The sequence below is a fragment of the Spinacia oleracea genome, chromosome 4 (assembly GCF_020520425.1).
Source record: "Spinacia oleracea cultivar Varoflay chromosome 4, BTI_SOV_V1, whole genome shotgun sequence".
In the NCBI taxonomy this organism is placed as follows: Eukaryota; Viridiplantae; Streptophyta; class Magnoliopsida; order Caryophyllales; family Amaranthaceae; genus Spinacia; species Spinacia oleracea.
Genome location: NC_079490.1, coordinates 166,786,308 through 166,809,781, shown reverse-complemented (window position 1 = coordinate 166,809,781; position 23,474 = coordinate 166,786,308). Strand labels below are relative to the sequence as shown.

Here is a 23,474-nt window from a genome sequence, read left to right as displayed (position 1 = left end):
TAAAAATATAAAATATGCTCATATTCTTTTGTAAGATAATGTTCTTTTAACTATATACTTGTGTTCTTAAGGTGTATCATGCTCGATCATTGTGCACCATGGTCCACCATCTAAATTACAGTTTAAGCATCGGTATAAAAGGATATATACCAATCTTATAAAAATGCATTATTATTTTTAAATTAACAACGTCACTATATTTCGAGTTGAACACCCTTAAATTTGAGTTTAGTTCGTCAATTATTAAACTATAGTTTGAGCTCGAGCTGAACTTTTATCGAATCGATTATCGACTACTCACAAACAGTTATGTTTATGTCCATCCATAAACACAACCTAATCAATCTTTTTACCATAAATAGAGTGAATAAATGGAGTAACAGGTAGAGTAGTCCATGCTCTATAATGAGAGTACGACATAATATGAAATTCATGTGTAACGTAAATTAATCTTAGTACGAAGTACGCGTCCTCTACCCAGGTTTTGGAATCTTACATCAATTCTAACATCACATTCTCTCATTATTCCTACCAAAAAAAAAACTGATACTCCGCAATAATAAAAAAAGCATCTCAATTTTTTAAAACGGAAAGAAATCCCATACATTACATTTGTCAGCTTAATTGAGTAACTTTTTTTGGGAATTTAACACACATTTGCCCCTTTTCACCACTTTTATACCCAGAAAATGAAAAAATAAAGCTCGGAAATTGCTCAAAGTGTCTAAAAATGGTGGAAGAAAAGAAGAAAAGGAGAAGAGAAGAAGAAGGGAAGCCTAATGATGAGCTTAAGTTTAAGATCAATCCAAACAAATTCTTCAAACTCATCCTTCCTCACATCCTTGAACAAAACAGCAGCCTGGTAATTTCTCAACTTCAATTTTTCCTCTTTTTTTGTGTGTTTTCTTTTGTGTTTTTGTGTGTTTTCTTTTGTGTTTTTGGCTTAAAAAACAGTAAAATCTCAAAGATAGGAAGAGTTATGTCATGCAATACATTATTCCGTACACATTAATGAACCAGATTTGGATACTTCCGATGACTGTTTGAGATGTCACATCAGCTATTCAAGCTACATAATGTCATATATTAACATTTAATTTCCCATGAAGTAAGAAATGTTGTGTTTACTTAGCTAGGGTTTGAAGAAAGTAAAAGTTCCTAAGAATTGTAGTTTTTGCAAACCAAACATTAAAATCTTTCACTTCCTAGAAAGTTACACTTCTCATTATTTTTCAGTCATAGTCGTCGTGCATAAGGCTAAATAATTCAAAGGAAAGGAGATTGTTTATTTTTTGATCTCGCATTGGCATCATTGAGCTCCGCCCAGTCAATCTTCGTGATTGGCGGATAAAATATATCCAGGAGTATTTTAGTAAATAAATTGTTAAAAATGTACGATCTACGTATTTACTGCACATTGGAATTTTTAAATTGTATAGTTTTTTCATTATAATTACGAGAATGGCAATTGATATGTCAATCAAGGGGACTGTTCTAAATTTTCTCAGCATGAATGTTTGTTTTATTTAATTTTTCAAGAAAAATAATGTTTATTTTTGCTTTTGATTTTTTTGGGGGGGGGGGGTTGGAACAGAGGATTCCAGAGACATTTGCGAAGAAATTCACCCCTCAGATTCGAACATTTGCAACACTCGCTACGCGAACCGGTCTCCCATTCAAGATCGTGGTAGAACGAATAGAGAACGGACTTTACTTTACCGAAAGATGGGCAAAGTTCATGGAGTATAATCATATAAAATATGGTTACTTCCTGGAATTTGCGTATGAAGGAAATAGCCATTTCAAAGTTTACATATTCGATTTATCTTGTACTGAGATAGAATATCCAGTTGTTGAACTTGATCAACATGCAAATCAGAAGGTTCCTCGGAATCGGAATCGTGATGGCAAAAGTAAGGAAAATCAAGAAGCAGTTGAAGAAGAAGAGGAAGCAGAAAAGGATAAACATAAAGATGGCGTAGTATTGGAGAGTAACAGACACAACATCAACCCCTCTTTCAGTATTGTAGTACGAAACTGTAGTCTCTTACGGGGCGGTGCGTATTTGGTAAGATTTTGTTTTGTTCACCTTATTTTCAGTTATTTCATAAAAATAAGCTCTGATAAGGGTAAGTTAAGTATAATTAACACTTATAATTAACTAAAATAAAGTATAATTAACTAAATTAAGCTCTATTAATTGACTGTTTGGTTCAGTGGTGATTGAGGCAGTGGTGATTGATGCTGAATTTAGTTACAAACTTTTAGAAAAAATGGCATAACGGCTAGACCATTTTTATACACTGGAACTAATTAGTTATATACTTTAATTAATTAGTTAACCACTTAAATCAATTAGTTAGGTTTTAAATTCAATTAGTTAAGCAACGAAACCAGTTAGTATGCAACCGAACCAATTAATTAAACACTAAATCAATTAGTTAAATAATAAAACCGATTAGTCAAGCAATGAGATAAATTAGTTAAGATTTTATGAGTTTTGGTTAATAATAAGTTTGTTAAAAAATAATAACTATTCGACTCATAAATCTAACTATTTGTCTTTATACCTTAACTATTTTGTTATTCAATTAGTTATGATTTTATTACTTTTAGTTATGTTTTACACTAGTTTAGTTAGTACCAAAAAAGTGGTCTAACCGTTAAACTGTTTAACACAAAAGTTTCTGGAACTTGGTAGGGATGACCGTGTGTTCTATTCCCGCAACAACAACTAGGAGGAGACTGTAACTTATCCACCCATAATTTATCCCGAATCTGAATTATCCCGAATCTGAATTAAACCGGGTGGTAACACCGAAAACAAAAACTAAAATTAGCTCTGATAATTATGATAAATTCAGGTCGATAAGATGAGTTCGGAAAAAGTATGTTAAAATTGGGTAATAGAGCGGACCTTTAGAGCATGATCAGCCCCAAGTTTTAAGACTTGAGTTGTGTTGACGTGCATATGACTCATCATTCTTAAGATTAGACACATTGAATTGTAGCATTGAAGTGGAAGAGTCTTAACAAAGTCTTAAATTGAGTCTTGAAAACCTAAAATTCAACTTAAGACTTTTGTGTGTGAGTTAAATTAAAATATAAAGTAATATTATACATAACTTTACAAAGTCTTAAATAAATTTGATGAGTGAAGAGCTAAATTTGATTGAATCTTAAGGAGTCTTAACAACAATTTAATTATTAGATATTAATGGAATGTTAGACATTGCATTTGTAAAAAGTCCTAAGACAACAAGACTTGACCTGATCAAATGGCGGGCCGCCGAGGCATAAAAATCAGCCCGCCAAGTTCGGGCCGGGCCTAGATTCGGGCCAATTTTCTGTGCCCAAACCCGCTATTTTGGGCCTAAAATACCGGGCTTTTCGGGCCGGGTTGAATTTATAACTAAAAAATGTAGTTTTATGTTTCCCAAGCCCTCCCAAAAAAATTAAAATTTCGGGAAAACCGGGCCGGAAAATTATATCCAAACTCGCAAAATTTCAGGCTGGGCCAGTGGACCGGGATCATTTTAATCAGGTTTTAGACAAGACTCATTTGATCTTACTATTAGTTTGATTTTTAGTTGTCATGCACTCATATGGCTACTTACTGTGTTGAATTTATGATTGAACCGTCACATTACAATTTTTTTAATTTTATTTTCCATTTATCTCAGCATATACCCACGAATTTTACGAAGGAACACATGGAAGGGGGACACTTATTCAAATATGTAATGTTAGAAGGGGATGACGGTAGAGATTGGTGTATAGATTGCTACTTTTGTCACGGTGTTGGTCTCCGTTTAAACGGACCAAGATGGCGAAAATTCGTGCTACGGTACGATTGGGAGGAAGGAGACACTTACACCTTCGAGTTGGTGGACAAGAAACAAGACTATGCAACTTTTAAAGTAAGCAAAATGTAGACTTATTTTAACTAAATCTCATACGAAGTACTCCGTACTATATATATTATGCTGTAATTTTGTTATATATATATATACTAGATTAATGTTGTAATTTAGTATTGTGAAACAAATGGTGCATCGATTGTGTAGTTGGCTTATTGTACCTCTATCGTAAAAAATTACGGATAAGCTAATTTTTTTTTTACAATTTTTTTTTATATAAGACAATCTTACACAAAAGACCACATTGATGTCATATAAGTTAATCACTAGAACTAATTAGTTAATTACTGAAACTAATTAAGTAAATACTGAAACCAATTAGTTAAGCAATTGAACTTATTAGTTAAGCATTAGAACTAGTTAGTTAAGCAATGAAACAAATAAGTTAACCTGTCAAAGTGGATTTTCCGGTAAGACGGTGTTACACAAAAGTTGTCGTTTTTTTCTAATCAAGATTACTTGAGATATTAATTTTTACGGATTTTTCATGAAATACCCCTGAATTTTTGCAAAATTCACCAAATGCCCCTCGACTTTCAGAAATTCACCAAATGCCCTCCACTTTTTAACAAATACACTATATACTCTTATTTATAAACTTAATACACAAGATGCCCTTAATGACGATTTTCCGTTAGCTCCGTTAACTTTTCCGTTAACTTTTTCCTTAACTAAACTAATTAACTCCTAATTAATCTAATTAACTACCCTAAAAAATATTTAACTGCCAACCCACAACTAACCTTCCTCCTAACTCACCCCTTTTATCTTCCCTCTCTCCTTCTTCCATGGATGCCCAATACCGATCTGCTACTTCCCTTTCTCCTTCTTCAATGGACTCCCAATCCCGATCTGCTACTAACCTTTCTCCTCTCTCCCTTTCAAATTTGAAAATAAAAATCAAAATAATGCCTCACAAATTCAGTGGCTATAGCATTAGCAGAAGCACACAATCATACTCCTCACAAATTGACGCACCAATCATACCTCTTTTCAACACCATTAACCACCACCCTTCCTACTAAACCACCTCCTCTTGCTCCGGCCGCATCTCCATTTTCTCTCACCTCCTAAACAACCCCAAATGAGGCACATGGGCTTTCATCTCCCACGACCCGGTGGACCCGAATTCGATCCTCAACCTCATCTTCCCACCCACCACCACAATCGTCGCCGGCGAGTCAGCTAACTCGCCCGAATCGACCAACTCAGACTCGTCCGGGTGAGTGTTCCGATTCGAGCCCCTTGTCGTCGTCGTTGAGTGAAAGGACGTGGGTGCGACTCAGTTCTTGGTGGCATTGGCTATATCTCGTGGGTTCAGGGAGTCTGGGATTACTAGTGTGACTGGTAAAAGGGTGATTGTTGCAATTTTTGTGTTAATTAGCTTTTTATTTTGGTTTTGAAGCAAATTTAAGGGGGAGGAGAGATATTGGGCGGATTTCAATAGTGAGAAGAAGAGGAAGAACCGAAGAATGAAGGTGGGGGAGAGAGATTGGGCATAAGATGGAAGATGGTGAGGGAAATAAGTAAAGGAAAATAAAGTTTTTTATTTTTAAATTTAGTTAGGGTAATTAAGATAAGTATGGATTAATAGAGTTAATTAGGTTAAAGTTGACGGAAATCTAACGGAATTTACAGAAAATGCTCACTAAGGGTATATAGTGTATTTGTTAAAAAGTGGAGGGTATTTGGTGAATTTCTGAAAGTCGAGGGGCATTTGGTGAATTTTGCAAAAACTCGGGGGTATTTCATGAAAAATCCGTAATTTTTAATTTCTTTTTATCAAATATGCCATACCAAACAAATTAGATAAACTATCAAGGTACATGAGAAATTGAGTATTGATAAGAGCACTCCCAACAATGGAGAAAAAATTAGCTAATGAGCAAAAATATGTGAGGAAAAAAAAGAACACGACCCACATCAATGGAAAGGCGAATAATTTCTCACGAGCAAAAACAAATATGCTCGCACGGCGTTCCAATTTGATAATATGCTCTCCAAAAATAATGGGCCCCACCACTGAATTGTTTGAGGTGGAAAGTGGGTGATTCACGTGAAGTATAGCCCAAAGTTACCGTTATTATTGGAATTTCCGCTACATTCCAAAAAAGAAGGGAAAGAGCACTCAACACATGTGATAACAAGTGGCAGCGGTGGGCCAAAGTGTTCAACCAATCAAAAAATTCAAGCAAATTGTAACGACTATTTCGGTAAACGGCTATCTTAGCCCAAAATATTTAATTAAAAAAATATATATATATACCAACGGTCATAAAATTTCAAGATCTATAAATAGAGACCAAATTTACTATGTTAAAGATGCTTATTAATGAAAACCCAAAGTGGAGGGTGATGATGAGGCGGGGTATGTTAAAGACAGAGAGAGAAACATACGATGTCAGTCTACCAATTTCTACTGAAGAGAGTGAAGGAAGTGGCAAGAGAACTAGACTTGATGATAATGGGGACACCGTCTTGCCAAGTGGTGGGAGTTTCGAATCTGGACGTATATCTCGACCAGATGGTGTAAAGAAAGCTAAGGCCAGAAAAAAGGCAAAGGGGCAGAATCATCAGAGGAAGTTTCGACTTTTGGAAGTCATTTGCAAGCTAGCAATGAAATGAGGAATAATGAGCACCAACTAAATTTAAAGAAATTCGAGCTAGAAGAAGAAAAGACTATAATGAGGAGGCGACAACTTGATATAGAGGAACAGAGAATCCAGTTGGATAAGCAAAAAATGAAACATGATTTCTTGCAAACATTGGTGTCGAAGGCTTGTCTAACTCCCGTTGAGGAAAAAGTTAAGGTAAGATTGATGTTGGAGTTTTATGGTGGTGATAATTAGCAAAGTGTTTAATGTTTAGTTTATTTCATGTGTTTAAATTTTATGTCACAATCTAGTTTTAATTAGTTTTCAATAAGCTTGTATCAATTCGTGTTGTGCCTTCGAACTTGTATTAGTTCGTGTTATGTCTTTAACTTTGTATTATTTTGTGTTATGTAATATATTATTTTTTGTTGCTAAGTAGTATTTTACACATTGTTGTTATTATATTATAAGAAAATACAATATAATCTTATCAAGAAATTCATAAAATCTTATCAACCAATAGAAAATCTAAAAAAAATCTAAGAACATCCAATAACATCTTATCAAAAATCTAAAAAAATCCAAAAAAATCTTATCACGTATTCCATTTAATCCTATCAGCAAATCAAGAATCTTGGAAAATCTTAGAAGATATAAGAAATTCCAATAAAATCCAGTAAATTCTTATCACGTAATTCATATATTCTTATCCACATCTATACTATTATTAAATCTCAATGACATTTCATGTCATGTCGCCACCATTAGATGACAAGTGACATGACATAGAACTATAACCACTAATTTAATAATACAACTTATGACATTAAGCAATCAAAAATATAATGTGGTTCACTTATTGAACACAATTCCTTTTGACATAGATTTCTCCTGGGAGAATTAACAAATTGATCGATCACCGGCGCGTCGTTCACTTATTTTACATTTTTACCCTCCTTATCCCTCTTTCTCTGTCTCTCTCGGTCTCTCCTGTCACCCTTCTGAGTTCTCACTTCTCAGTTCTCACACAACCACGCAACCAGCCTAACTGGCCAACCCCTGCCACTCCTGCGAACCACCGGCCACCGCAAGCCACCGCCCATCCACCCACCGCCATCACCCAACCACAACACACCTATCAAATCTAGAGTTAAACACCTTCTCCAATCTCCAATCAAACAACAATGGAGGTCGAAGGTTCTGATTAGCCAGAATTCGACCATCCCAATAAGCAAATCTCCATTTCTGCGCTTGATTTCTTCTTCGCATTATGCAATCTAAGAAAAATCTGGTAATTTTTCAGAATCATTTCCTCAATTTTGCACCATTCCAATTTCATCCATTAATATGTGATAATTTGTTACTCTATTTACCATATCCTTGAATTATAGAACTTTATTGAATTGTTACAACTGTAGTTGACAAATTACTTGTAGTTGTTGTTTAGCTTATTAGTTATGTCTCATTTTTACTTTTATGCATTGATCAATTGAACAGATTCTATTGAAATGTAGTGCACTTTAAGAATTCCTTTTCGAGTGTTAACCCCCTCGCCCCTCGGTCCGGAATTAATAGTCGCTTTGATGGTGTAATTTGAATTTGTAATGTAAACAATTAAATGCGGACGGAGGTAATATGTAACATTCTTGTATGGGAGTAGGGGAATTAGTGCGTTTAATTGGAGATAAATACTCTGAATTACACTCCCTTTTAATAAACTTCCCCCTATCATAATTATTTAGGTTCAAAGTTTATTCATGTATATGAATGTTCACACCTCCCTTCTTCATGTATGATTAAGCATATATGGACCAAATTTTATGTTCCTGTGCAAAAGCCAACGTTTTGAATTAAATGATAAATGAAGTGTTTAATTTGTTCTCAGTACAAGTAACATATTAGCAGAGATGTTACATCTTTCAATAATGTATCCCTCTTGGTTTCCTTTGGACTATATATATAGTCATATTGATGCATCTACTGTGATATAATCCCATAGTTTAACTCATAGAATTCGCTTTCAAGTTAATCATGTCTCTCATTTGTATCATTTTCTTCGTGTTGTCGTTTGTTTCATTACCATTCTCTGGGGCAGGGGAAAATGTTGTTAATCCGAGGGTTCAAACTTACATAGTTAGGATCGAGAATGATTTTAAACCTGCTGCATATTTTGATGTTGTGGAGTGGTATAGCTCCATTCTTAATAACGTTGGTTTCAATGTAAACCAAAAGGATGGGGGGAAATCTAGTAGTCATTTCCTTCATGTATATGGAAATGCTTTTCATGGCTTCTCAGTCCGATTAACCTCTAAGCAAGCTCAGTTATTGAAATCCCAACATAGTGTGCTTGGGGTCTTCCCTGACAAAGTTTACCACCTTCAAACCACAAGAACACCACATTTCCTGGGACTCGATTCCTACAACGAACCGGTGGGTTTGTTGAAGGAGTCTGACTTGGGCTCTGATGTTGTGATTGGATTCCTTGATTCTGGGATTTGGCCCGAGAGCCCAAGTTTTACCGATGAGGGGCTAAGCTCGGTCCCTTCTCATTTCAAAGGGGGTTGTGATGGAGGCGTAGATTTCCCCTCTTCGTTGTGCAACAAGAAAATAGTTGGGGCCAAGTACTTCTCTAAAGGGATGCTGGCTATGGAGGGTGTCAATGAGGAAGAGCATCAGTCAGCTAGAGACAACGAAGGGCACGGGACTCACACCGCTTCCACAGCGGCAGGTAGAGGACTCAACGCCTCCTTTTTTGGCTATGCTGAAGGGAGAGCCATCGGGATTGCTCCCAAGGCAAGGCTGGCGATATACAAGGTGTGTTGGAAGAATGGGTGTGTGGCGTCTGACATATTGGCTGGATTGGACAAGGCAGTCCAGGATGGGGTTGATATTATTTCCCTATCGCTTGGTAGTTCTCCAACACGGTACTCAACTGACCCCATTTCAATAGGGTGTTTTGCTGCTGTTGAGAAGGGGATCTTTGTCTCAGCTTCGGCAGGAAATAGTGGGCCCGAATTTAAAACGGTGTCGAACATTGCTCCATGGATCACTACTGTTGGGGCGAGTACTGTTGACCGTACCTTCCCTGCTGATCTCGTCCTAGGAAATGGTATCAATTTGACTGGAGCTTCTCTGTATACCGGTGAACCGATGAAGGATAAACAGTTCTTCCCTATCACTGATTTGGGTGGTTCAGCTTGTGAAGCGGACGACTTAAATCGTGAATTTGTCAAAGGTAAAATAGTTATTTGTTTACGTGGTTCTATTAGCTCGATACAGAAAGGTCTGAATGTTAAGGAGGCGGGAGGACTGGGCATTGTTATTGCCAACGATGATGTTCAAGGTGAGAGTTTAAAAAGTGATCCTCATTTGGTCCCTGGATTATCCATTACCAAATCTTCTTATGTTAAACTTGTTGAATACTTGAATTCAACTCGAGATCCCAAGGCCACAATTGTGTTCCATGGGACTAAGGTTGGCAGTAGTCGTGCCCCAGAAGTGGCTGCATTTTCTTCTCGGGGTCCACACTTCGAGTCTATTTACCTTCTTAAGCCTGATATCATTGCTCCTGGGGTTGACATCCTTGCTGCTTGGCCGTATAAGGTCCCGCCTTCTGGAATGGAACCGGCCAAGGATCCAAGGAATTCCTGGTTTAATATTATATCTGGAACCTCTATGTCTTGCCCCCACGTGTCAGGCATTGCAGCCCTTATCAAGGGAGCTCACTCGGACTGGTCCCCAGCCATGATTCGATCAGCGTTAATGACCACATCTTACAACCATTACCGTGATGGTAAGCCCTTAGTTGACCAACAATACGCCGATGAAGCATCAATTTGGGTTACTGGTGCAGGCCATGTGGATCCAGAAAAGGCAAATGATCCAGGTTTGGCTTATGACCTAGGAGTGGACTCCTATGTTGATTTTCTTTGTGCCTGTAATTATACGGAGGGTGAAATAAGGACCATTGCTAGGAGGGCTTTTAGCTGTGACAAGAGGACTCTTAAGCAGTGGGAACTGAATTATCCAGCCATTATTCTGCTTTCCCATCTAATTGTAGAGTCTAATACAACGGAGTTAATAGTCCCAAGGACTTTGACTAATGTAGGCATGATGGCGTCTAGCTATACAGCTATAATTTCCAGCCCAAAAGGGACAAATGTGACTGTTAGTCCGCCCAAATTAACTTTTAAGGCGAAAGGTGAGAAGCAGAACTTCATGGTTAAATTCTCCACCATGAATGTTCCTTATGGAAATGAAGAAGGGGGTTGGCTTACTTGGACGGATGGCCAGCACAATGTCACCATACCTCTTCATATGATTTTTAGGATTGTTGATTAGATTTGAGTGCCCCTCCTTCCCATTTCTAGTATTAATAGCTTCAGTAATAATTCTTTTTTAATTGTAGTATGAGCAATGGCATCTTGTTTTGGCCCAGAGTGATTCAGAAATTAAATACTTCCATATTGCGATTTGATGTGTACATGTCCTGTTTGGGAACATCCATTGTAGCTCATTTCTGTTTCTCTACAAGTATAACATAATCAATTTACGAGCTCTTATTTTCAATAGCCTTAGTAGACTTGTTAATATTAAAAGATTAATGACTGGTTTTGTTTTATAACAAACTACCCGCCTCACCAATGAAAAAAAAGTAGAAGAATATTATTAGAGTCAGAAATTGACTATCCTGTTATATACAAGGAGGAGAATCTCATAAGTGAAATACAGTAAGCTCTTGCTTGATTTTCTGTTGCTTCATAATGCTGATTAGTGTTCCGCCATGCAATATCTGTTCTCCTACTTGATCATTTCTTTCATGTACATGCCTGAGCTTTGGCTACAAATGTTCAAATGATCTTTTTTTAATGACATTGTATCTTAAGATTTAGTGTTTGCACTGGAACTAGGTATCCATCAAATACCTTCATGTTCATTGTCAACCAGATTTGGTTTCCATGTTTCTTTGTTTTTAATAGATGTGCTTTCAGTTCCTTTTGGGTTTTGACAGGAACGACATCATGGTTACACATCTTGTAAGTTGCAACAACATCTATAACCAGCTTTTCGCTGCTGCAATTCCCACCATTTCAACTACTGATTGCTGGAAAGTGGGAATTGATGAAAATCTAGGGCTACACATTATTTTCCCAAGAATTTGTTGAAGCTTGAGTATTTATTCTCTTCTGTTCATGTAGGTATTTCAACTTCAGCTGTTTGGGAGATGTCTTACGGCGCTGATCATTGTAGACCACCAGAGCAGAAGCGGGTGAGTGTTGAAGTCTCATCATCACCCAAGTGTCTGAGTTATCCCTGATGCTCTGGAACTACATTTAGGCTATTTCGATTGAACTCTTGATAGCTACATCAATTTAATCTGGTACAGATGTAATACAGTTGGTAAGTGATGATGAGCTCTCTCAGCGTATGAATGAGGAAAAGTTGAAGTCGGTGACACTGTAAGTTTGGGATTGTCTAGCAGCTCCATTGGCAAGTGATGATGATATTGAAGGGAACAAAAATATTAGGTGACAAATGATGGAAAACTGGAAGTATCTGGTAAGCTATTTTACGGGTTAATCACTTAATCTGCTGAAATTGCAAAAGTTTATCTTTGGTTGTACTGTGGACATAGTGTAAAACAATCATGACTCTTGAACAGGTAAATAAGTACCGCAAATTTAACAGCATGCTTAAACATTCACTTCAGTTTACATGGATTCTTTGTCAGCTTCCTCGGTAGCTCCTATGTTGACAATAAATAATCTTTGGTAGAAATCATCCATGTTGCTTGAGCTCTTGGAGGCCGCCTCTTCTGTGAGAGAGCTAACCCTTTTCATCTAATGTTGCCACTTGCCATGTTATTTCGGAGTAATAGTATTGCTTTGCTTTGTGATGGAATTGTCAATGAGGTATGAACCCATCAGTAGTAATCATGTTCTATCACAATTTTTTTTAAAGAAGAATATGGGACTTCACATATTCACAGCTTATTTTTGTTTCAGTTTTACTTGAAGCTACATGTTTGTTTCAAGTCTTCATACTCCATAATAGTACTGATTTGTGCTTGATATACGTTGACTCAGTTTGTCTCACAGTAACTATCTGAGATGATGCCGGACTATGTTACTCAGAATCTGCCGGAAGTGTTCAAAAGCCAGGTCTCACATTTTTATGCTTTGTTGTGAATTCCCAGCACCTATATGGTTTTCATAGGTCATCTAATCATCTATGGTTTTCTTTTTTAAATACTAGGTCTAGAGGTCTAGATTTATTTGAACATGTCTGAATTTATTGGAACTGATTAAACATTATTAGACATGACTGAATCTTAGCACCTTATCAGAATTTAGGAGAACTTATTGAAGACCCTTTTTTTTGAATTGAAGAAAAAAACCCCTTAACCGAAGGGATCACTAAAGAAGTACGAGAACACAGTGTTTCGAGAAAGAACAAAAATGATTTCTTAATACTCCCTCCGTATTTTAATAAGTGTTGTACTTTGACCAACACAAAGTTTTAGGAGGGTGTGTTGATTTTATTAAAATAAGATACAAGTGAAGTTAATGAGGTGATAAACAGTTATAAGAAAAAAAAATAATAGGGTATGAAATTATTCAAAAAAACATAAAAGGTAAGGAATAAATAAGAAAATAAGCGAAACCAGGGTGTAGGAGAAAAACATACAAAAATATTAAAATACAGACAAAGTGCACCCCATATTAAAACTTTGTGGGTACGTCCGACCCCCCTTACCCCGCTTCTTGCGGGAGCCTCTTTGAGGCAATGGGGTAATGATAATGATAATGAATGACAGACAAAGTGCAACACATATTAAAATACGGAGGGAGGGATTATAATGATATAATCCATGATAGACATTAACAAAGCAGTAGATCGAAAATGTAGGAAAATGTGTATAGATAGAATTCTAATGCATGATATTAATAGAATGACACAGGAGATTAGGAGAGGACATATTCCATCTCTCTTAAAGCTCCTGATTAATATATATATAAATATGAATTTCCAACAAGCTTTAACTCTTTAAGTACATGTTGATCCATTCCTAATGCATGAATACTTAACTTAAGACTTGATCATCAGTAAGTATTTGTTGAATTGTGAAAATGGAGAAATCAAATGGAGCAAAAAGAAGAGTAAAGAGGAGGAAGATCCCAAAGGGATTGAATAGGATCATTTAGAAAATCGAAAAAGTCGTAACTAGCCGTGCTGGTTTGTGAAATATCCTTGTCCATTTGCATCTTCTGAATATCTAACAATTCAGTTCCCATTGGTGGTGGAACAGGAAGTAGTACATTCTTGGCCATTGTTTCTTGGCTTTGGTTTTGGCTGCTGTTTAGGCTTAGAGGTAAGTTAGGATTCATGTCAGGCATACCACATTGGAATAAACAAGAATAATCGACCAACTCGTAGTTACCAACAAAACCACTCATCACTTGAGGCTGAGGCTGAGGCTGAGGCCTATATATATCACCATTATTATGGGTATGGTTTATGCTACTAGCTAAGTTTAAAGGGGTAGAAAAGGTATTGGTTGCAGCAATAGTGTTAGTGTTAGTAGGAGGATTGTTTGATTTTTGGCAGTCAAACTTTTTGTTATTTAGTAGGTTTTTAATCCTAGAGGCGACCGGGGAGTTGGGAGATACATGAGTTACAACAAAGTTGGTTCGTGTGTTTGAACCTCGAAGCAAGCAAGCGGCTTCATCATAAGCACGAGCAGCTGCCTCTGCAGTCTCAAAGGTACCTAACCACATCCTTATCTTTTGAGTTGTGTCTTTTATCTCTGCTACCCATCTCCCGCTTGGCCTTTGCCGAACCCCAACAAACTTCTTCTTTCTATTCCCATTGTTTGATGATCTCCCTTTCAACTTTCTCACTTTATTATTTTCAGGGATCACACTTTTCTGCTCAACCTTTTTTTGTTGGAATTGGATTTCCATTCAAAAAATATTTGTGCAAACTGTAAATGTTACAAATTATGACTGTAATATCACAATTATAAATCTAGGGTTTCTCTCTCTTTTTGTAATGGAAACATAACAAAGGAAGAGAAAGTAGGGATGGAATTTAAAGGAGAGAGAAATGGAGGGAATGGAATTAGTTGAGTAAGGATATGGTCAGTTTCATGAATGTTAGAATTAGTGGGAGAGTTAGTTGTCAACATGTCTTTTCTTTTGGTACATATTTTGCTCTACGTGAGGGTATTGTTTTTTTTTTAAAAATATGGTAAGCTCACTATCTAAGTTGAAATCGTTATCTTTTTGGGTTTTAGACTAATTGTTTTTTCTTACTAATGATGTGTTACTGCTAAACATGTCTTTCTCCTAATCTAAATGAAATGACTAAATTGCCCTCTAACTACCATTGACAAGGTTTAAATATTGTGGTGATATGTCATGCCTCTCTAGATTAATTGTATTGTTATCTTAGGGGACCATGTATATTTATGCTGAATTTCTCCTTTTACTATAGATATATTGTCATTTTTTCATTGTAAAATACCCATTAACCCATTTATCTAAAGAAAAAAAACAATTGACCCAACAAGCTAATTCATAAACCATAATCCGAAATTCCAAATCATCTCAAAACTTTAGAACTTATAACACTTGCAAGCTTTTTTTCTTTTCTTTTTTTCAATGAAATATGTCAGAAGTATTGTACAACAAATATAAATGACACAAAAATATATAAGTACGGTTCAACTAAAATAAGTCAAATTCAGTTCATTAGAAACAAATGAAGAGAATATATTCTAAGAACCAATTTGGGCCCTCACATCATCAAAATCGGATGCCAAATGATTCCCCTGTAATTAATGATATTTTCGTAAATTATAAAACTTTTCAAACTGGTTTTCAATGTCTTTACTTTTAACGAAAGTTAATAATTACTTTTGATTAATTTCGTTTACTTTTACTAGTTCTTTTTTAATTGTAGTATGATATATAGCATCTTGTTCTGGCCCAGAGTGATTCAGAAATTAAATACTTCCATATTGAGATTTGATTACCAGCTTTTGACGGATATACACTTGAACTAGTTAGTACCCCGGGCGATGTCCCGGATAGTAAAAAATGGATTAATTAGATTCTTATATAACTCGTTTTGAGTCTAATTTAATTTGTTACATTACAATATATCTTGCTTTGAGTATGCTTTAATAAATTTTAACATGTAAGGATTACTAACTCGTAAAAGTAATGACTAATTAGTGATGTGATCGAGACTATCAATAAATGATGCAGATCATTTTTCTCATTATATTGACTTAATGTGATTGTGCACGTACAAGAAACAACAAAATGAATTGTGGCGTAGTGGTTAAAATATGTAACTAACAAATGAGAGGTCATAGGTTCGAAACCTATCACTAACATTTTTTCATGATCAAGAAAATTATATGAGATGCATGAGAAGAGGTGAGGTTATTTTAATTAATCCACCTTTGATGTCCCTATTGATTTACTAAAATACCCTCTACACTCATAGAATAGAGAATATAATGACAACCTACCCAACAGAAAAAGCCAAAGAATCATTTTAATCAATCTAGTCTCTTAAATAAGTTCTTACTATTTTAATCAATCTGTTTATATGCGTTCGACCCTATTTAACTTATTGTTTCTTATATTTGCACGTATCGCATTTATATTATATTTTTTACATGTTATTTCAGGTTTAAAAGTAATAACACAAATCTATTTTTTATATTCGCACGAATCACGTGCATATAAGACTAGTCTTTGGTGGAAATCATCCATGTTGTCTGGACTCTTGGAGGCCGCCTCTTCTGTGAGAGAGCTAACTCTTTTTCATCTAGGCTCCGTTTGGTAGGGCGTAAAACGTTTTCATAGAAAACGATTTCCCTCTTTTCAATAATTTTACGTTGTTTGGTTGGGTAAGGGATGTAAAACAATTTTCCATGACTTCTTCAAAGGTGGAAAACCCTTTTCCATTTGAAATGGAGGGAAACCACTTTTCCTTCTTTCCTCCTTACCTCCCTCTCCTTTCTTCACCTCAATCTTCACCATCTTCTCCCATTTTCCTTTAAGTTACCAAACAAAGGAAAACTAGTTTGAAATTGTGTTTTCCCTTAAAAAATGTTTTCCACGGAAAATCATTTTACAATGAAAATATTTTACGCCATACCAAACGGAGCCCTAATGTTGCCATGTAATTTTGAAGTAATAGTATATTAGTATTGCCTGGCTTTTGTGATAGGATATTTGTTTTATTTTTTATTTTTTATAATTTTTAAATTTGATTTTGTCATATCACTCATATGGTGGTAATGAAGAATTGAAGAATGACTACTAATGCAGTATATCAAAGTGTAAATGAAGAAAATTCATTCTTATTGGGTTTTACTTTCTTCTACTTTGTTTTATTCATAAACCTTTTCACTGGATTTGGGACAATTGAGGGTACAAGTAAAATTAACTAACCTTCACAAAAGTGTGCCTTGAGAAATACAGAGTATAACCTCATTTATGTCATAAGGAATTGGAGATGATAGTATGAACATGCCAAGAAAGCGAAGACTAAGATCCTCCTATAAGGAGAAACAATTCATTATCACAAATTCTTATTTACAAGTGGTGTACAATATTTAATTTATAAGTGGTGTACAATAAATTTATTGTATACCTTGTGCGCGCAAGACCTTTTGATTCATTATTGCAATCACATTAATTTACAAACATTTACTAAACACCTTTAAAAGTTCAACTAGATTTTGGGCTCGGGCGATACCTCCTCTAAAATTATATATATAAAAAAAAAAGTAACATGTCTAAACTATAGAAGTAACATACCTAAATTAAAAATGTACCTCACCTAAAACTATTCCGTATAAAAAAAAGTAACATGTCTAAACTATAGAAGTAACATACCTAAACTAAAAAAGTACCTCATCTAAAATTATATAAAAAACGTAACATGTCTAAACTATAGAAGTAACATACCCTAAACTAAAAAAGTACCTCATCTAAAATTATATAAAAAACGTAACATGTCTAAACTATAGAAGTTACATACCTAAATTCGCAAGTGTGAACTGGTCTCACCATCAGTTGATGGTGAGGACATTCTCATATAAGAATTTGGGATTTTTCTGTAGAAAAATAAAAACAAATCATAATTAAATCCTATTTTTATTAAAATCAATTTTCTTTCTTTACTATCACTTTATTATATATCGTTTGCAAAATATAACATGTAAATTTGGAGTCCGAATTCTCTAGAGTTTTAATAAAATTCTACAACGTAGAGTTGTATCTAAACCATTCATTTTAAAATCAAGGGCTTATATTGATGAGAAAAAATAGGGGGAATTTTGGAAAGATAATATATGAACCATTGATTTTTCATTCAATAGTTGATATGCTCAAACTCTACCTTGTAGAGTTATTTTTGAACTCTAGAGGATCCAAAACCGTAAATTTGCGTAGCCAAGTGGATAAGTCATTAGTGGTTCCAATCACGAAGTCATGGGTTCGAATCTTGTATTTGTAATTTTTGAATAATACTAGTTGTTGGTCGGCGCGCTAACGCGTGCCGTCCCCCAAGATAGTGAAACTTTTTTTTATAAAACTATAACTAATATAAATTGCAAAATTATAATTTGTTATATTGATATGATTGTAGTAGCGGAAAAGACTTATGAAATAGAAAAAAGACACCACAGGTCATCTACAAATTTTCATTTTAACTTTGAAGGCCACTGTAGACATTACAAATTTACCACCCGACTCACGATAATTTTATGAAACACTTAAAAAACAAACATTTTCATGATATCCTCAAAATATTTACGTGTAAACATCAAAAGTGCAAACGAGGGAACTTTATAACATAACGCACTGGAGTTTTAAATTACACTTGTTTGAGTATCGCCCGACATAAATAAGGTTGGGAAGAAATGTGACAATATCAAAACAACAAAGTAAACAAAGCAACCTAGTTTAGATTTTTCTTATTGTAATCACATTGCTAGACAAGATGAGAAGAACAGTGATGAGAGGAAAAAGAGAGAATAGCAAATGCAATTGTTTCATGTATTTTTCTTTTGATTGTCGTTAAATGCAAAAGGCAAAATCTTAAATGGAGGAAATGAGGAACATAAACTCAAAGCAAGGAGTAGAAGGATGCCAAGAAAAACTCGGCAAAACGTTGATAACCCACTTGAAAAAGAAAGATAAAAAAAAGTCTATGTAATCACTTGTCACCAAAGTTACTACATGTTTCCTTTTCACGAACCAGCGAGCAATGGGTTTTTAGCACTCTAACGAGAGATGTTTCCGAGCTAAAGGTAGACAAGAGAGCTAAAAAGGTGAAAGAAAATCATCTTCATAAATTTCAGCATCATAATTAACAATTTTCTAATTCATTTAAACATAGGACAACACATACTTGTTCTTGTGTATATAACACATAACACATAACAAATTATAAAGCTACTCAATATAAAATCATCTACACATGGAATGAATCATAGTCTAAATGGAATTTATCAGAATGGTGATTGGAATCTAAATTTACTGATAACATTTTTTTTGAGGGAAATTATCATATTGAATTAGTGTTGTTAGTTAGTACATTAACAAATGATAACCCCCATCCCCTCCCCTCCCACCCCCCTCTGTTCCCGTCCTCTAATAACTCTCTGCTTATTGCCAGATTATCTATTACATAATTTAAAAGTCGATTCCTATAATGCCTTTACCTTGCCTTTCAACCAGTTCTTTTTACCCTCACTTATACTACATTCTAAAAACTTATAAAATATATTTTTTGAGCTTGAGGGGGCATAAATATCAAATTGACGAGATGGAAAAAATAAAGCACATTTGACCTTATGAGAACACCAAAAATAGAGAGGGTGTAGAGCGCATGACCATATCAGCCAAAGTCTTGAGGTAGGCGTCATGAAGTAGAGAACGACTTCTACAATGGCTTAAACTACGAAGAAAAGCATCAAATTAAGGTTCAACATTCAGATGAATGATGTTAAATATGCAATTTCTTGCTAGTGTCCCTCAAACTTGAACCCCCAATATAACAGATAACAAATACTATTAGACTGCGCTCATGCAAAGAAAGCCCATAAATTTATCCACTACTACAGCAAATCCAATTAATAAAAATTGGCAAAAGCTTGATAGCTTAAGCCGCAGAAACACCTAGAATGAATCATATTCTAAATGGCAATGCTTGATATCTTAAGACATAAAACTTGTTGTTTTATAGCTTGATAGCTTAATACAAAAATTTTGTTGTTTAGTACTGATCAGGTTCTATGTGAAGCCATTCAACCCCACTACCACATTGTCATACCTTACAAACACGACCAGTTTACAAATCGCGCTCCATTCATAAACAAATCACCTTCTGATGTCCAATTCCATTTCTTCCATTCATTTAGAGACCTGTTACAAGCCATTTGGTTAGTCATATTCATATATTTTCTTTTATTTCAAGTCATCTCGGACCGAGTCTACTAAAAAAATATAGGCTATTGCTGATAAGCTTATTATTATATATATATAAAAAAAAGTCAGTTCAGTTTCAGTTTTTTGGATATGAACTCATGTAATATCAGGTAAAATTCAGAATTGCGTCTGTATAAGTTCTTAGTTTTCTGTAGAATTGGGAATCAGAGAATGAAGAATCACCACTTTGTTGGACCGACTATCAGGAGCTAGGACTTTGTTACCTTGACGGTTGATAGTTGGTCCTGCACTTCCTCCTATGGTATACATTCGCCACTGAGTGTAGTCGTTATTCACGACATGAAAATATCCATGTCTGCATCTGTAAACAGAGGATGAACAGAAATATATAAAGATTGCAGTAACCTTAAATTAATCATACATATTAATATAGATCATTCCATTATTTTATATATACCTCGACATTCTTTGAACAAGGCCATCTCCGAAATGATTGAAAGTAATAGAATATGTAAATATTTATTTTATTCTTTAAAATATTTACATATTCTATTAGAAAGCTATTGTAGATTGAATCTCGTTTGCATCATATTTAGAGCCGTGTACTTATGAGCTTTATTTGAATGAAGTGAACTGAACTGAATGAAGTTGAACTGTACTGAACTGAATGAGGCTGAACTATACTGAACTGAACTGAATGGAAAGTCTAAAAGAACATGGCCTAATTAGTTAGTCAATTGCGCTGTGCAGATCACCATGAGGTCAATACTCATAGAACACCCTACTACGACTATGCCGGTGTGCAACCTGCCAACCTCTGGGCCACTAAAACACAATCGTACGGTCGTACCTATCTCTGCAAAATCTAGCCGGTACACAGCTTAGAGACCTCCAAGAGGTCGTTCCGAGCCGTGCCGCAACCGAAACTGGACACGGGCTGTGCTATCCTGTATGTTGGCACGGCCCACTGATTCACACCCTTTCCTCCGCAGTGGGCCCAGCCCAACAAAAAAACAAAAACAAAAACAAAAAAACCTAGAAGATCCATCGTACTCATAGTTAAAGAACTCAAACTTTTGGTACAAGCTTACTGACAATACGTTGAACAAAACTTAGTTTTCCCTCTCCTTTTCTTCCCTGGTCTCAAAAAAGAAAAAGCAAAAGAAGCAATCTTTAATCTTTCCTACGTTACTATTAAGATTTGGCGTTTTGATTTTCTTGAAGATGGGTTCTTCATCCGACAAACACCCACAATTCTTCAAAGTGTTTCAACCACAAACTTCTTCTGAAAATTTGGTATGTTTTTTATTTTCCATTCAATTTTACAAAATTCCATTGTTTTTTCCCCTGTTTTCATTGATGCTTCATGATTTCGTTCTGTTTAAGTGTTCAGTTTCTTTAATTTTTGTATAATTATAAAGATGAACACTTTTAAATTTAATTTCGGTTGATCGAGGTCGGATTCTTCATTGCGTTAATGTCTGCAACCGAGAATTTGTTGAATTGTTGTTAATTGACCTATGTAAAAAGTTTAATGTTATGAAAATTGAATATTTTGTAGATGCTCCCACCTGCATTTGAAAGCAAGTTATCTGGAGAAATACCAAGTAGAGTGGTCTTGAAAAAAAATAAAAAAATATGGTTGATTAATGTGGTTAGAATTGATGGTAGATTACACTTTGAAGGAGCCTGGTCTAAGTTTGTGTTGGATAATTCCTTAAGTTTTGGGGAATTTATGGTGTTTAAGTATAATGGACAACGTACTTTCGACGTTTTGATCCTTGGGAGAGATGGATGTGAGAAGGAATCCGGTAACACGGAGGAGACTGAAGATTCAGAGGAAGAACCAGTAGTTAAACATGTAGATGATGATGATGATGATTACGGTAACGCGGAGGAGACTGAAGAATCAGAGGAAGAACATGTAAAACATGTAGATGATGATTACGAGGAGGATGAAGATGATGAGGATGAAGATGAAGATGATGATGATGATGATTACACAATGCCTAAACACTTTTTACCCAAGTACAATTACAACTGTAAGCTCCTTTTGAACCATAATAGTTTTCTACTTGTTTGGTTCAGTGTTATCTGATTCGCTAGTATGAGACTGGGTACAGCTACACAATTTGCTAAATTAGACTAAAAATGTACCATTTTCATGTTATAATTCGCGTTTTGGGTCCGTTGTTGGTGGGGTGATTAGAGAATTAGTTCACTGGTCTGGTTTTATGATTTATCCTTTTGAATTGTGTTAATGTATTAGTTTCACACTTCTTAGGATCTGTCCTAATTCTTAATAGGGCGGCCCTTTTTGGGATGGAGGGAGTAGTTCGTTTTAGCTCAATAACAATGTTGTACTCATATGTTGTTAGTGACAGCAAAACTTGAGATTGTTTTAGGCATTCTATATTGGTAAGTGAACCTAACAGCTTTTTCTTTGGTGTCTAATTTGTGAAGCTGTGCAAGGCAAAACCAATTCAATTTGGGGATGAAGAATAGAAGAATTCGCGAGGAGGAATACTTGAGGAAATTCTGAGATTTTTTCTGAAGGATTTGAGCAGAATAAATGCTTGGTTTTAGCTGAAATCAGGTCTGTTATAGGATACTTAGTTAAAAATAGAGATTCAACTCGAGCTTAGGATGAATTGGAAGCTGAAGATATTGTTGAAACACTCTCATTAGGATTGATATGAGCAGAAGCATTGGTTGAAAGATTTGACTCACTAATCGTGTAACTATGTGGTTGTTTCTACTGTCAATTCTCATGTTTTTCTCCTTGTTTCTCTGTAATTTAGTTTCTGCAAGTTGTACAAGAGGTGTGTTTATTGACATTATTTAGCCTATGCTTCAGCAGCTTAAGGCAAACTTGGTTACTGAGAATGTTTATCAGAATGAAAACGCGTTCTGTTTTCTTGCAAAGTTTGTTTTTGTTTATCATTTAAAGTGGAACATTACTCCATTTAGCAAGAATCAGGTGTTCCTTACAGTAAGATATGCTGCATATTGCTGGTTCTTGTTCATAGCTATATCTACAAAAATACTCGAATATCACCTATTTTCGCTGTTAGCCTTAACGTAAATCTTAATCACAACTTGTCATCTGGAATCTTGTTAAATAGATGTGTAGATCTATTAGAAAACAGAGGAAGTGTAGGAGAAATTTCAAAACAATCCCCCTAATTGACATATCAGGTGTCATTCTCGTAATTATAGTGAACAAATATACTCCGTACAATCTAAAAATTGCAATGTATATTTAAAAAAAATAAAAATAAAAGAAAATAATTTTAATATAAAAAGAGATTGTATATTTAAATATGCAGATTGTATATTTTGACAATTTATTTACGAAAATGCCCCTTAATATGTTTTATTTACGAATCTTGGAGATTGACTGAGCAGAGCTCGAAGTGTAGTTGCCTATTTGCCAAACAAAGTGCAAAGTTAATTGTGATTTGTGAGCGAGGCTCTCATGG

At 35.1% G+C, this 23,474-nt stretch overlaps 2 protein-coding genes across 18 annotated transcripts; both read left to right on the top strand.

The window, feature by feature from the left end:
• Nucleotides 1-420: 420 nt before the first annotated feature.
• On the top strand, nt 421-4,120 carry LOC110794434 (B3 domain-containing protein At1g49475). The gene is made up of 3 exons (XM_021999413.2): nt 421-862; nt 1,595-2,068; nt 3,684-4,120. The coding sequence occupies exons 1-3, from the start codon at nt 731-733 to the stop codon at nt 3,933-3,935; spliced, it is 858 nt and encodes a 285-aa protein (XP_021855105.1). The 5' UTR covers nt 421-730; the 3' UTR covers nt 3,936-4,120.
• A 2,087-nt stretch (nt 4,121-6,207) lies between these two features.
• Nucleotides 6,208-22,941, top strand: LOC110794402 (B3 domain-containing protein REM20). Of its 17 annotated transcripts, none has more exons than XM_056842366.1 (7): nt 7,336-7,805; nt 11,526-11,550; nt 11,713-11,783; nt 11,912-12,675; nt 21,217-21,288; nt 21,554-22,034; nt 22,456-22,941. In XM_056842366.1, the coding sequence occupies exons 4-7, from the start codon at nt 12,625-12,627 to the stop codon at nt 22,488-22,490; spliced, it is 639 nt and encodes a 212-aa protein (XP_056698344.1). In that variant the 5' UTR covers nt 7,336-7,805; nt 11,526-11,550; nt 11,713-11,783; nt 11,912-12,624; the 3' UTR covers nt 22,491-22,941. The 17 variants fall into 17 exon arrangements, 15 of the variants coding, with proteins under 15 accessions (XP_056698345.1, XP_056698346.1, XP_056698337.1 ...); XM_056842364.1 differs by having other exon boundaries at nt 11,901-12,675; XM_056842367.1 differs by lacking the exons at nt 7,336-7,805; nt 11,526-11,550 and adding an exon at nt 6,211-6,730.
• Nucleotides 22,942-23,474: the final 533 nt, after the last annotated feature.